Source organism: Cryptotermes secundus, unplaced genomic scaffold (genome assembly GCF_002891405.2).
Source record: "Cryptotermes secundus unplaced genomic scaffold, Csec_1.0 scaffold126, whole genome shotgun sequence".
Taxonomy (NCBI): Eukaryota; Metazoa; Arthropoda; class Insecta; order Blattodea; family Kalotermitidae; genus Cryptotermes; species Cryptotermes secundus.
The window spans coordinates 242,312-257,904 of NW_019718617.1; the positions used below are offsets into that span (position 1 = coordinate 242,312).

General features: G+C 41.2%; 1 protein-coding gene across 5 annotated transcripts in view; it reads right to left on the reverse strand.

The window, feature by feature from the left end:
- LOC111861443 overlaps positions 1–15,593 on the reverse strand; it is a 358,446-nt gene that overhangs the window by 22,350 nt on the left and 320,503 nt on the right. For all 5 annotated transcript variants that reach the window (XM_023846061.2, XM_023846030.2, XM_023846021.2 and 2 more), the window contains one exon: positions 1,185–1,248. In XM_023846061.2, the coding sequence (XP_023701829.1) occupies positions 1,185–1,248 (64 nt within the window). The remainder of the gene's footprint in view (positions 1–1,184; positions 1,249–15,593) is intronic.

Consider the following 15,593-nt stretch of genomic DNA (forward strand, 5'->3'; position numbering starts at 1 on the left):
GCAGAGGTGTCGTGAAGCTTTGTCACGTGGCCCCGTTACATACTAAAGATATTTTTTCTCGTACTGATAAAGGTAAAAGATAAATCTTCCCATGTAAGAGGCCGTGGAGACCCATAGGATTGTGAGTCGTCGAGGCTTCCACATTTTCTAGACAATTGGGTCACAGATGGTGATAAGGTTTTTAGCCTTATGCTCCGGCCGTCCTTTAGTCCCCAGGAAGATTCCTAGTACTCATTTCTGTTAAAGGCTGAGCGGATCGTAACTTTTTACAGACATGTAGTAAATTATAGGTCAATATTTAGTCTAATTTTCAGGAATATATTTTCATTATGCAACAAAAAGAGCTCGTTTAACGTTGCAACGAGAAGTAAAGAAACGTAGACTGCCAGGACAGTTAAAATTAATGCCATAGTTGATAGCACACCATCAGACTTCTTATATTCCTCTAACAAACTGTGTTATTTAATGAACTGTATCAACTGAGAAAATTCTAACTGATATCATGATCAAAATGGCAACAGCGGACTACATGAGCGTGCTTATTTATACAGAGGTGCACATGGCCAGTTTCGAGATGGTATTCTGCCATTAATTTAGAGATACTGAAGAAAATTAAGTAAAATTACAGTCGGTACAGTTGATAATCCGGCAGAGATTAGACAAGTTTAGACAATTAACTCCTGACCCACAAAGTAAAATTATAATTTTCTTTTTTGCGAAACCTATTCATGTGGGTTTCGCAGACCTCAATGGAGTCAAGACGGACCGGTAATAAAAGGAAAACAACCGTGTAGGATTTGAGGTTCTCACACCGGTGGTTATGAAGAGGTTGAGGTTATGAAGAATTCTATCTTCTAGGATGTAAAGCCGCGTAGTCCGTTGAGAGTCAAGCGAAATTTCGGAGGGACATATTGCCTTCATCTTCAGAGTCGGAGAATAAGCCTAGCTTTGTCACCTTCTTTCAAGGCGGTTTCTTGCTATACTTAGTCTTCGATCCCGTAGATGGTGGAGATATGTTTCTCCGAAACGTCGGTTGACTTTCAACGGACTACACGGCGTGACATCCCAGAAGAGAGAACTATTCAAAGAAAATAATCACACTGTTTTGTGTCGACTTTTTCCGGGCAACTCTCCCTACAAAATTAGGGGGTGAGGGTGGAGTGTAAGAGAAAAAGTTTACCTACCTCAGACGTACTGGAGTCGCTAACAGAACTTCGGCTGGACATGCATCCCAAGTCCTCATGTTCCCTGAAACAACAGAAAATTTTAGAAACTATTTCTACGCAGAAACTAAAGGTAAAATTTTGCAATTTGGTTTAGGGACAGATCCGATCAATTAGGATCGTTCTATGGCCAGATTATCTTAAATCTCTAAATGCAAAGCCTTGAAAGAAAAGTTCTCTAGTTAAAAAAGAAAAAGATTGAATTATATACAAATTATTCGAGCAGACCGAATATGTATTACAGATGCAAGAGATACAAACATAACTTTATAAGTATTTAAAATTAATAGGATATATTGAAGTTAATCTATTTAATTGTAAGGTAAAGCTATCCCTGTAAGAGGCCATGAAGGCCCATAGGGTTGTGAGACGTCGAGGCTCCCACATTTCCTCCAGACAATCGACTTACATATGGTCGTGAGTTTGTCAGCCTTACGCGCCGGCCGCCGTTTACCCCACAGGAAGATTCCTGGCACCCATTTGTGTTAGAGGCTGAGTCGACCCCCTGGGCCATAGTGCAGCTGGTAAGGATTAGGTCAATTAAAGAAATTCAACTTATCGGTAATCGAACCCGCGACTTTCCGGCATGTAGCATAGTGCCTCAATCAACTAAGCTACCGCATAACCCCAATCTGTTTAAATGACAAAATTTAATTAGTAATGCATTGAAATATTCTCCAGCGAAAAGTGCGTTTCCAACATAAGTTATAAAATAGTGTCAGTCCTAATAAAATTAGTTAAGAAATGGAAAACAGCCTGCTCATGTTTCCATTGGAAATATCAACAACTTACTTAAACATCTGCAAGTACAGTAAATGCAAATAGACAGTGTCCTGGAAAAGTTGGGATCCCGAAGCTTGCGTCTTCTTCAAATTATTATTTTATTATTATTATTATTATTATTATTATGTAATACTGTTCAGCTGCTAATATTGTTTGTAGGGGCATTGATGTATCTGGAACAAAAACTGTCTCTTAAACATATCTTATAACTTATACTCTTAATTACTGACTGATAAAATATTCCTTTTCCGGTCACGGTAGCCGAGCGGTCTAAGGCATGTACTGTCTTCGCTTGCTTGGAAACCGGGATCGTGGGTTTGAATCCCACTNTACAAGTTACACACATATAATTTTACCTCTTCTTAGCGCTTCAAGGCTGTGAAGTGGCACCAAAGTCGTCACGGCCTAAATGCACATGTTGCCTAGATTTTGTCTTTGCTTGTTTTTACATGTTTATTCTCTTTGTCTTTTTGCTTGTGATACAATTAACTTTGGCCTCTGGGCTGCTGAACAGTTCAAATTGAATTATTATTATTATTATTATTATTATTATTATTATTATTATTACATCAGTAACCTGTAAGTAGTTAAATAATATTATAATTAGACTTTGTGAGCCATTCTACAGCTCAAGCGGTTAGGCACTAGCTGCTCACTGTGGGTCCCGGGTTCAGTCGTTTGTGACTTCATGTGAGATCCGTGGTGGATGAAATGGCACGGGAGCAGGGTGCTCGCCGAGCTTCTTATGTTTCCCCGCTAATCACCAGCCCTACACTCTTCGAGCGATAGACATTATACCTAATCCTACTTATCGTGTCACAAGCACTTCGCTCTTCGTTCATACAAATGCTCCTTTCAGACACAGGCCTGCCATATTAAAATTAATGAAGAATGCCATGTTGCATGGTCATAAATTCTGTTGTTGACAAAGGCAATAAACAGTAGAGACATTAGTTGGTAGGAATGTGTAACAGGTCTCTCTCTGGAGGAAGAATATAAATTACTAGATGTAAGATTTGAGGTCTTTACGGCGGTGACTATGAAGAATGTCTAGTGGTCAGAATTCCTGCCTACAGATCCAGAGATCCAGGTTTCGATTTCCGGGGCTACCAGTTTTCTAAGAAATACTGGGTCTGGAACGTGGCCCACTCAGCCTCGTGTGGATAACTGAGGAGCTATTTCAAGGAAATAGCAGCTGCGGTCTAGAAAAACGAGATTAACGGCCATGGGGACCCGTTGCGCTGACCATGTGACACCTTCTATCTTCTAAAGTTGGCACTAACTTCGCCGAAAAGCGGCGGTCACTCGGTCGGTATAGTTCGCTTGCGGACGACAGGCCACGGAGTTTGTTTTTTGACAATGAATAATGCCGTCTTCTTGGATTTGGCGCATTGTAGATCGTGTGTGAACCGACGCTTCGGAGGAACGTATCGCTTCCATCTTCAGGGTAGGAAAATCCGCGAGCGAATAACAGAGTAATACAGGAACCGTTCGAGATAGTGACCTCTCTTCCGTGCGCACCGAGTTCATGAGTCGTCATTCGTAGGAGTAGTGAGTGTCCAGCTGTGGAGTGTTAACCAGCGGAAAACGGAAGATGAAGACGTGAACGAGTGGTAAATCAGAACCAAGTCAGCCACGGCAGGAGGAGAAGACACTCGTAGTCCAGTAAGGAATGGAGCGAGTCTTAGGCAGCCATTGATTGTGAGCTGTTATAATTGGTTGTAATTGTAAAGAAGTGCCAGTAAATCCAATCATCCAGTGCAGAACCCGTTGTTATTAGTCAAGCAAACCCCTTATACGTGACAATATCGATATATGAAGAGCCTGTTTCCCTTCATCAGAGGTCACAGAGGTATTACAGAGGTCACATAGCGTCAGTACGACTGAAGTGAGAGGAAATGACGTATTGACACAACAGAGAGCACATCCGAGGCTACTCGGTGTCCGAGACTAGTTTCAAACGAATGACTTCCAGAAAGGGAATGTCCGTTCTCAAGGACCAGGAGAATGTAGCTCACATCTTGAGTACTACGCAACATGAATGCTAATCACTAACTTCAATCAGGATACCCAATCTCCGGGCCCAGATTTCATACCGACAGCGACCCCTAACTCATGGAGCTGAGCCCTTCTTGAGGAGCCGCCAGCTGTGCAGCTACTCAGGAGCTTCCAAGCATTTTATAGAACCCTAAGGTTTATTGTCGTGTTAACAAGAGCCCTCCATTGGTCCCTATCCTGAGCCAATCCATACCATCCCATCCTGTCTCTCTAATATTGTCCACCACCTACGCTTTGGTCTTCCCAGTGGTCTCCTTCCTTATGGCTTTCCCATCAATACCCTATATGCATTCCTCTCCTCCTCCATTCTTGCTACATACCCTGTCCACTTCGTCCTCCTTGACTTGTTCATTCTAATTATATTTGTAGAAGAGTACAAGTTATGAAGCTCCTCATTTTGCAGTTTGTATGCTAATAACCAGTTAAAAATAGCCATTTAAGGGCTTAAATTCGAAAAGGAGATCTCTCAGATACGAAGCATAAGTAGGTAAAACGGTATAGCTGGTCTGCGGGACCAAGGATCTAATCCTGGAGCTCCTGAGTAGGAAATTAGAACGCTGACCATTGTTCGGACTCACCTTCTAGATCCAATTTAGCTACAGTTCGAAGCAGCAGTATATATCAGACTGATAAGGAAATATCTTACTTACTTACTTACTTATGGAGCTGAGCCCTTCTTGAGGAGCCGCCAATTCTGCAGCTACTCAAGAATTTCCCAGCATTTTATGGAACCCGAAGGTTCATCACCATGTTCACAAGAGCCCTCCACTGGTCCCTATCCTGAGCCAGATCTATCCTCTCCATACCAACCAATCCTATCTCTCTAAGATCCATTCTAATATTGTCCACCACCTACGCCTTGGTCTTCCCTGTGGTCTCAGAGAAATTCGGACACGATAAAAACAAGGCAAGCAAACTTTGTGCTGAGTTTCGCCACACGACAAATTACAATCAATGTGACAGATGAAACGCAGAAAGCGTCAATCAATATAGTACATCTCATATTTCGCTGGGAAGTATTGACGAGAGAATAATGCAGCTAAAGTTCACTGCACTGGTGTCTTACATAAGGCAGCGATGTATTAAGCCCATTTCTCTACTTCAGACTGACCGAAATTTGAAACATAAAGAGTCAATGGTAAGAACACAAACAGATTTCCATGTACTTAGCCTATTCCCCTCCTACGAAGGAGCGACACGCTTATGGTTACTCACTAATCATTTTCAGACCTCTAGGCAGTAAACAAGTAAGAGAGAGAGAGTCAGTAAATAGGCCACAAATGGAAGTAAAACAGCTGTAATGGACGTCATAGGTTTTCTACTTGCATCACTAGGTAGCAGCACAATTCAGCTTCATGACAGTCTAAGTTCAGAGACTGGTTTTAGTAGTCAAAATGGCTCAGTACCTCAGTAAAAAAATTTACTGCAGGATGCACATCCTTCGAATTTACTTTCAATAAGACTAGCGCGCCAAGGACCGGGATAGCGAAGCCGGTAGTCCCGGGTGGGGCAAAACTTTCTCCTCTCCACGTCGTCCAGACTAGTTCCAGGGCCCACCTAACCTCCTACCCCATGGATGTCAGGAAATCTTTCACCGGCGGTAAAACGGCCGGGAACTGAAGCTGACCACTCACCTCCGAACAGTACCGACGCCAAGAATACGTGGATCTATACATCCACTCCCATATACATATTCGTGGCGTATTGCTTAATTAGCTAGGCACAGAGACAACTTCACCTTTCACTTTTAATACTTGTAAGGTAATGTATTTAATGTAGGAACCCATATTTTTTTTCGGGGGGGGGGGTAACAGATCTTTTAAAAATAGGCGTATGCTTCTATATATAACGCAGTTTATCTTAGAGACAACATGGCGACCACACGAAACGTATGTATAACTTTCCGTATGTTAGTGACAAATTAATCGTTGCAGTCTGATGTGTAGAGAGATCACTCCTACATATGATGTATGTAAAAACTGCAGAATTGGTGTCCGTGCCAAATTTTGAGGTTAAGTCTGGCAGCTCCTAAGTAATGAGACCCTACATAGCGGAAATTTCGAATAAACATGTAACTACAACTCCATACAGGTTACGTATGCAGAGTGTACATTTAAAAATCAAAAGGAAAGTAGCTGTTCTGAGTAGAATAGCTTCATAATACGAGGAAGCATCAGAAAGTATGTCACAGTTGGATAAAAACGCAAAACATGTGATATTCGAAACTGAAAAAAAAAATATTTCTCAACATACCCTCCACCAACGTTGTTGCACTTGTCCAATCGCTTTACCAGCGTGTCAAACCACGCAGCAGTCACTTCCGCAACTGGTCGAGCATCATCTGCGACTTTCGAAATGTCCTTGAGAGAATTTCTCGAGCAATTTATGAACAGCTTTAGCGACAAATATTTACCACTGTAAACAGGAAATATTTCTTTATGAATATTCTATGCATCGAGTACTTTGCACCCCTCCCAAAGCAGAATATGACGCTGCTCTTCGATAGTACACGCTTCAACCACGGTCGCCATTTTGACTACTGAAACCAGTCTCTGAACTTAGGCTGTCATTAAGCTGAATTGTGCTGCTGCCTAGTGATACAAATAAAAAACCTATTTCGTCCATTACAGCTGTTTTACTTCAATTTGTGACCTATTTACTGACTCTCTCTCTCGTACCTGTTTATTTTAAGCAGTTCATAGAGTTACAATACGCGTTTTACATTGGAGTGAACACCATAGAAAAGAATTACTTCTAGGAAGACGATATTTTCTCAGCTTGTCAAGAAATTCTCTACCATTAATGCAAACCGAAACTTCATTACCATGTTTATAAACTTTTGGGTGCTACGTGCCCCATTCCTCCTCTTTCTCCTTAATCTGACCATATAATCGTAACCGGTACAGTAATCATAACTTCTCATTAAGCAATTCTTTGCAATCCCCGATTACACTTCCTTTAAAACTATAAATATTTTCTTCAACTCTAAAAGTTCTTCCTGAACGCAGTTCTGAGTCGAAACAAGCCCACTATCGGGTCATTCTCTCGCCGCCTCTACGAGCACGGGGCAGGAGGGGAGTTGCGTTAAGTTTCTGGGAACAGCGATGCGGAAGTACTGGTAGACTAACTATACTGTTCACAGCAAAAACATTTGCCGCATGTCGCACTGGGAAATGACTGAAGTAGTGTAACTATATAATTCTGACTAATTTATTTTCTATAATGCAATTATACTCGTATAACGCTGCAGTATAATCATAACTGACACAGCCACTTAAACAACAGAACTGCAGTGGGGAACGTACTTACTTACTTCACTCATTGGCCGCGCCATAGCTCAAGCGGTTAGTCGCTGGCTTCCCACCGCGGCGGCCCGGGTTCGATCCCGGGTCTGGTCAAGTGCGATTTGTGATGCACAAAGTGGCGCTGGGGCAGGTTTTCTCCGAGTACTTCGGTTTCCCCTACCAATCTTCATTCCACCAATTGCTCCACAATCACCCTCACCTATCATCTGGGGCTGGTACAATAGGCCAGTAGTGGTCGCAGTACAAGGGACTTAGTCCCACCCCACTAGCAGTAAAAGAAAAATACTTAACTCATGGAGCTGAGCCCTTCTTGAGGGCATTCTGCAGTTACTCAAGAATTTCCCAACATTTTATGGAACCCGAAGGTCCATTACCGTGTTCACAAGAGCCCTCCATCTGTCCCTATCCTGAGCCAGATCAATCTAATACAGACCATCTCATCCTATCTCTCTAAGATCCATTTTAATATTGTCCACCTACCTATACCTTGGTATTCTCAGCGGTCTCTTTCCTTCTGGCTTTCCCACCACTATCCTATTTGCATTCTCCTTTTCCCCCATTCGTGCTACAAGCCCTGCCCATCTCATCCTCCTTATCTTGGTTTAGAATAATTATGCAATGAGGAACGTATTTTTTAAATTAACAGTATCATAGTTTATATATAATCACGTATCTCTCTGCCGCCTCTGTGTGAGGTCACCGCACAATTAGCATACGTCAGCGAACAGGAAGTACGAAAACTGGACATGCCTAGGTTCAAAATATATTTGAACTTTGTCACACTAGGAAGGATTTACTACTCACAGTCATTTTTACACGATGATTTTTGTCATTCTGGCGAAGAGAGATGAACACACTCACTTTCCTCTGTATTTGTGTCCGAAAGCATGCCTATTACTGCCTTTAAAGGTGTGTTTTTCTGCATGGTAGTCACGTTTTCGTTCAATAAATCAACATCAACGCATACCAGAAGCTGATGTATTCCATTCAACTCAACTTTCTCTTGATTGTCTTAGACCTTCCTAATGGCATGTTAAAAACAGCAGAAGTTTGAAAGCAACGGTGTGTAGGCTTCTATGCGAGAATATGCTACGTATCTCGGAAGCGAATTTTTCAGTTATTGGATGATTAAAACCTTCGTTTTCTTGTTCCAGAAGACGGGCCTTTACTAACAAATTTACCTCAACTAAATCTGTGGCCTGTAGTCCGCAAGCGAACTATACCGACCGACCGAACGCAGCTTGTCAGCGAAGTTGGTGCCAAATTTTGCGGATAGTGTGTCACGTGGTCAGCGCAACGGATCCCCACGGCCCTTAATCTCCGTTTTCTAGACCGTAGCCGCTATTTTCTTAAAATAGCTCCTAAATAATCCTCACGAGGCTGAGTGAACCACGTTCCAGGGCCACTACTTCTCAGAAAATCTGGTAGCACCGTGAATCGATCCCGGGACCTCTGGATCTATAGGCAGGAACTCTGACCACTAGACCATAGAGGCGGTCAATTTACCTCAACTAACGTTTTATAAAGTTTTGAATATAAAAGATACATACAGCAGAGAGTGGACAACTGTTCAGATAACAAAATAATACAAAAACTATAGGAAGAAGTTGGAAAGGCCTATGCTCATATAGGCCTAGTTTGTCAGACCGCCAGAGAACATAAATCTGACGTTCTTACGGCGGTGAACGTGAAGAATACTGGCCTTTTGGGATGCGACGCCATGTAATCCGGTAGGAAGGAGTTTACAAAAAGTGAGGAGGAACTCACAGCTTTTGCTTGCTGCTTGTTTTGCTTTACTATTCGATCCTGAAGATGAGCAATACGTTCCTTCAAAACGTGAGTAAATTTCTTCCAAATTATACTGCGTCACATATCAGAGCGCATCATTCTTTAATAACAGGATATTACTTTGAGCAAAGGAGCAAGTGAGTAAATATTAAGAGTTTATAAACGTTCCTATGTAAAGTACACGAGATGATATTTGAAGTAACATACGCCTACAGGAAACATGACGCACAAAAAACGACATTCTGAACAAGGGACTATTGTTTCACAACATTACAGCCGAAAAAATAAGACTACGATCTTCTTTGCTAGACCCTAATATTTTTTTGTGATCCAACTTAACCAAATTTCTGAAGACCATTTTAATATAATGCCCATAAAATATATTTTCCACACAAACGGAAAAACAGTCAGACTCCTTGAAGAATAACATTGCTGCTTGCTACTCGTCACGTTTTACTTTCAAATATAAAAACGATTCCTAGGCAACTTGATCAAGATGATCGATTATCGATTAGGAGCTCTACACCAATTTCACGACCACCACTGCCTCCGAGCTTCCCTTGGGGTCACGTCGAGACCTGCGTGTACAGGATACTACCGCCCACCCAGCATACTGTAACGACGCTCTCCCTGAACACGTCGGAACACAGAGGGCCAGAAACTGAATCCTTTGAGCGCTGTGTGTTATCCAAGACGTGCGTACTTATTGTAGTACAGTGATGTGTAATTCGTAAATAAAGTTGAATGTCGCGATCGCATTTGTGCTCTGTTCGTATTCGCGATGCCCCAGTTTCGAATCTGTAGCCGTATATCGGCTACCCTGACGGGGCAGTTTAATGTTTATCCTGATAATCCGCAGTTTAGTGCCTATAGTCCGTGTAACTACATTAACTTAGCAAGGGGCTACGCTCAGATCCGCTCTAAAACACACAACTTGGATATCCAAGAGAAATGCAAGAAATAAGCAGCAGACCGCATCCCACAAAACTGTACTTATAAACTACACGACAAGATGGAGGGACATAATGCAACAACCCCCTTCAGCATGCCAACACATGTCTGCTGAAGTTTGCACGCGACCTAACACCACTTCTAGCTCGAATTTTAAATATCAAATTTTACGGTTATGTTTTTATGCCATTTATATTATATATAATTTAACTTTGTATTCAATTTTTATCATTTTTTACCTTTCTAAATATTGTGAATATATTCCCAAGGTACATTTGCTACAGCACAGCAATCTGCTAACATATACTGATCCGTATTGTAGCCAATGCGTTTAATTGCTTGAGATATGTTCATTTAAGGCCTGATGATGACCAAATTGTTGCCGAAACATGTACTTACTTACTTACTTACTTACTTACTAATGGAGCTGAGTCCATCCTGACGAGCCGCCAATTCTACAGTTACTCAAGAGTTTCCCAGAATTTTATGGAACCCGAAGTTTCATTACCGTGTTCACAAGAGTCCTCCAGCGGTCCCTATTCTGAGCCAGATAAATCAAGTCCATACCATCCCATTCTATCTCTCTAAGATCCATTCTAATATTGTCCATTCACCTATGCCTTGGTCTTCCCAGTGGTCTCTTTCCTTTTGGCATTCCCACCAATATCCTACATGCATTTTTCCTCGCCCCCATTCGTGCTACATGCCTTGTCCACCTCATCCTCCTTGACTTGATCATTCTAATTATACTTGGAGACGAGTACAAGTTATGGAGCTCCTCATTATGCAGTTTTCTTCAACCTCCTGTCACTTCATCTCTGTTCAGTCCAAGTATTCTCCTCAACACCCTCAGTCTATGTTCCTCCCTTAATGTCAGAGACAAAGTTTCACACCCATATAGAACCACAGGTAAAATTATATTTTTGTATATTCTAATTTTTATGTTTTTGAACAGCAGGCGAGAAGACAGAAGGTTCTGGACTGAATGGTAGCATGATTCGAAACATGTAGCATAGCTATATTTGTAATAAATAAATAAATAAATAAATAAATAACATGTACATTAACATTTACTATCTCCAATGAAGATATTTTCATACCACTCGTTGTGTTGTGTTGACGGTTATAATACAAATAAAAATTAAATATCTAGACGTAGGCCATGAGCGCTTCCTTCCGTATCTCCTGATATTCATCACTCACTAATCTCCTTTCTTTCGGCGCTCTGCCGTCTCAGCTACTGAAAGAGTCGTTATATAGGTCGAGAATAAAATATTCGTAAATAAAGAGAGAATATGTTAAGAATAAAATTTTCTTNTTATATTTTTGTATATTCTAATTTTTATGTTTTTGAACAGCAGGCGAGAAGACAGAAGGTTCTGGACTGAATGGTAGCATGATTCGAAACATGTAGCATAGCTATATTTGTAATAAATAAATAAATAAATAAATAAATAAATAACATGTACATTAACATTTACTATCTCCAATGAAGATATTTTCATACCACTCGTTGTGTTGTGTTGACGGTTATAATACAAATAAAAATTAAATATCTAGACGTAGGCCATGAGCGCTTCCTTCCGTATCTCCTGATATTCATCACTCACTAATCTCCTTTCTTTCGGCGCTCTGCCGTCTCAGCTACTGAAAGAGTCGTTATATAGGTCGAGAATAAAATATTCGTAAATAAAGAGAGAATATGTTAAGAATAAGATTCTCTTATTACCAGCGGTTTGCCTCTAAGTGCGTTCTGCAACGCGAAACACCGTGTAAGCCTATGTTTACACTTCGCTAGCCTTAGACCTAAACTCCGTTTTATAAGAAAGAGTTGTCATTATACGACAGTTATTTAAAGGCCACACCCTCTATTCTTAAACCCCGAAACTGGAGGCAGCATATTTCTCCGAAACGCCCGTTTCTCTCTACAGGGCTATACGGTGTCAGAACCCAGAAGGTCATAATTTGAAGTAATTTAAATTTTCAAATTTATACTTACGTCCCACAACGAAACAGAAGACAGCTCTTCAAGTATTAATCAAAACAGCCTTCATTTACATTACGAAATAATCAAATTCCAACATTTCAAACATCGTTCCAAAGCCTACTTTTGTGTAAAATTAATTTAAGTTAAATGGATTCTTTGTGACTTCAAAAGGCTTATTTAAATTTTGACAGCTAGTTATATTATTGTTTTGAGACGGTCAGGTCATCAGCACAATTGTAAAATCTGAACCGGTCATTGTCAGACCTGTATAAAGATCTCAATAGAATTTGAGGGGAGGGGGTTCCATTTAATTCCGTTTACATACTGAGTTCGCAAAGGCAAGCTCTTTATCTCGTATAAATCACTGCATATAATAAGTCTCGAAAACTGTTTGAAGCATTGTTCAAGTACCATGAGTCGCTCTTGCCTTCGGATATAAAGTATCGACCCAATCCTGAGAGGGGTTCGAGTAGCCATGGCAACGTTGTCGATCTGTTCTTGGAGTACAGCACTCTGCAACAAAATTTCAAATAGCCTGCACCTGTTGAACTATTAAGTCCAACTTCTAATTACTGAAACTGATGTCTATTACAAATATAGGCCTAAATAAACCAGAATTAAATTTTTATGCTCAATTTTAAATTTTACTTCCAAGAGAATAAATTATTACGTTATTCTATATACGTAAGAAATTCTTAAATTTATAACTTTAGCCACGGGGTTCTTAAAATATCCATACTGCAGTAAAACTTGTCTTGCTTCATGTTGTCTAAAACAGTTTTGACTAATGTATTTGTATGAAGTACGTGATAATAATTCTTTACCCCATTAGACCAATTTTTTTATTAGCATCGAACCAATTCTAGGAGAGGTGCATAGATATATAGTAAAATATTAGAACTGAGGCTTTTGCTATGTACAGGTACAGACATCACAACTCAATGTGCGGATGAAATGGAAAGGTATTCAACTTTCGCTCGTAAATGTTACAGCGAGACCTAGGCGTGGACAGGAGACTATAATCGTACGAGAATAATTGGCGAGGATGTGAGCTAGTTTGGCTATGGTCATGACAGGATGGAATGATTTTCTGATCATGCAGATAACATTTCACGTTTTCTAATAACAGCGAACTTCCTGATCAGCTGAATAATTATCAGACTTCACAAGACGATGCTGTGCCATGCAATTAATATTGTCGCGTGTTTCCTAGGTAACGCGACAAGAAACGACAGGTCTTCCTATTAGGCAAATATTCATTGTACAATTATTTGTTTACACTCACGAATATAATCACTCTCAGTAACGACTTTCACACTCTCTCTTCAATGACTATACTCATGTACTGCTATTCTCGGCTGAACCTTCGTTTTCATTCATCCCTTATCACTCGTTGGATCTTAACTATTCTCGGTTCTTTGAACTGTTCTCGGTTCTTCCCTTACCGCTCGTTGAATCTTCTCGAACAGTGTTCACTGCTCCTTATACAGGCTCGGCACGGACCGTCCGCAGAAAACACATTGCCGCTCGGCAACGGATATCATGTATTGTTGTCAGGCATGTCTACCCATATATTGTCTAGCAATGAACGCCCTATTGTTGCACATTCGTTGCTGTGGGAACTAAACAATTCCGTCTCTGTTGCTTAAGCACTTCCCTAGGCAACGGTCTGTTTATGTTTAGGAATTACTAGCCGTTGATCAGCAATGGACATTCTACAGTCCGGCCTTCCTGGCGGCACGCCACAATTTCTATTATGGCAAGATATTGCAGTATTAAATACTGGTTGTCTAATTAATAAACCAGAGTTCATGCCTCTATAAACATAAAGAGATAAAAGTGAGGCATTAAGCGTAGGCAACGTAGAGATAAGCGAACCATGAAGTACGTCGAGTAACATGAAATGCGTATGAAATTTTGGCAAGGAATCTTGGAACACTTGGAAGCAGATGAGAGAGCATATAGAGTGGCCCAAGTCAGTTAAAGTAAAACATTATCTTGTATTAACCGGTATGATCAGAAGTAAAACCTGCCACTCAGTTTGTAGAACGGTATCACAGGGCTGTGTATTGTGCATCTCATTCATAACAATTTTCGAAAATTCAGTTAAGCAATAAAAACCTTCTAACGTGTTTTATGTACAATTTGGTAACCGGTTAACTGAATTATGGGCAATCTCTGTTAAGGCAAAAAATAACACATGGCTTGTGATTATGTCTCTGAATTCATCAGGACCACGCTAGAGCCCAGAAAATTACTTTTGTGAAAACGGCGATGAAACTGCTGCTTTCGTAACCATATGGATATTTGTTTCAACATTGAAGGAAGACGTTACGCCATGTTGCTTTTTGAACATTAATGCAAAAATTACTCTAACTGAAGGTTCAAAGTTAACGCGTTAATGTATCTATCTATCTGCAGGCAGTGCCATAGCTCAAGCGGTTAGTCGCTCGCTTCCCACCACTGTGGCCCGGGTTCGATCCCGGGTCTGGTCAAGTGGGATTTGTGGTGGACAAAGTGGCGCTGGGGAATGTTTTTCTCCGAGTACTTCGGTTTCCCCTGCCAATCTTCTTTCCACCAAATTCTCCAACATCATAATCACCCGGAGCAGGCTACAATAGGCCAATCAGTGGCCGGAGTGCCGAGGGGACCCAATTATGACTCCCCCCACTAAGCGACTCTATCTGTCTGTTTGTCTATCTATCTATCTGTCTATTGTTCCCACTTGGAGCACAGGGCATCCGTGAAACGCTTCATTTCATTTCAGTTTCTTAACAGTCGGTAGAACTCCTTGGACGGTGGATCAGCCCGTCGCAAGGCCCTTACCTACAAGGGAAAAACAAACAGAAAAAACGCAGACAAACATCCATGCCTTGAGTGGGATTTGAACCCACGATCCCAGCGTCCGAGAGAGCGACGGCATTTCATGCCTTAGACGACGCTACCGCTGTGATGGGCTAGTGCAAGTGTAGCACCTATAAATTCACTACTTACATTTGCAAGTACCCATAATGGGTAGTCTGCAGGTACTGGGAAGAGAGCAGGTCTGCGTTAGGGAACGTAAAATTCAGTTCCACAGATATTAACAGTCTGTAGCTGCAACTGGATTGGCCGTTCATTCCCTGTGATTGTGGGTATAAGTTCCCCTCGGGATGGGTGTTCTTCTGAGGTTCGATGTACCGCCATGTACAGAGTGAATCCTGCTGCTTGTCTGCAGGGGAGGAGCTCGAAGAGGACGGTGTGTAACACAAGCACCAACAGTTCGTAACTCAGTGCTTTATTTTGTATCCAAGTTGTTTTCTTCCGGGTTATTTATTTAACGACATCCACTCGGGTAGACATGTTAGAAATAAATCAATCGTGAAGGTATCTCAAAATAAACGGCACAGGTTCGATCCTCTCATTGAGCCGGGTTAGCTTAGTCAGAAGGGTGACTGGTTAAGACTTAGCTGACTAGTCTTCGATTCCCAGCAGGGGCAGAAATTATCCTCTTCGCTA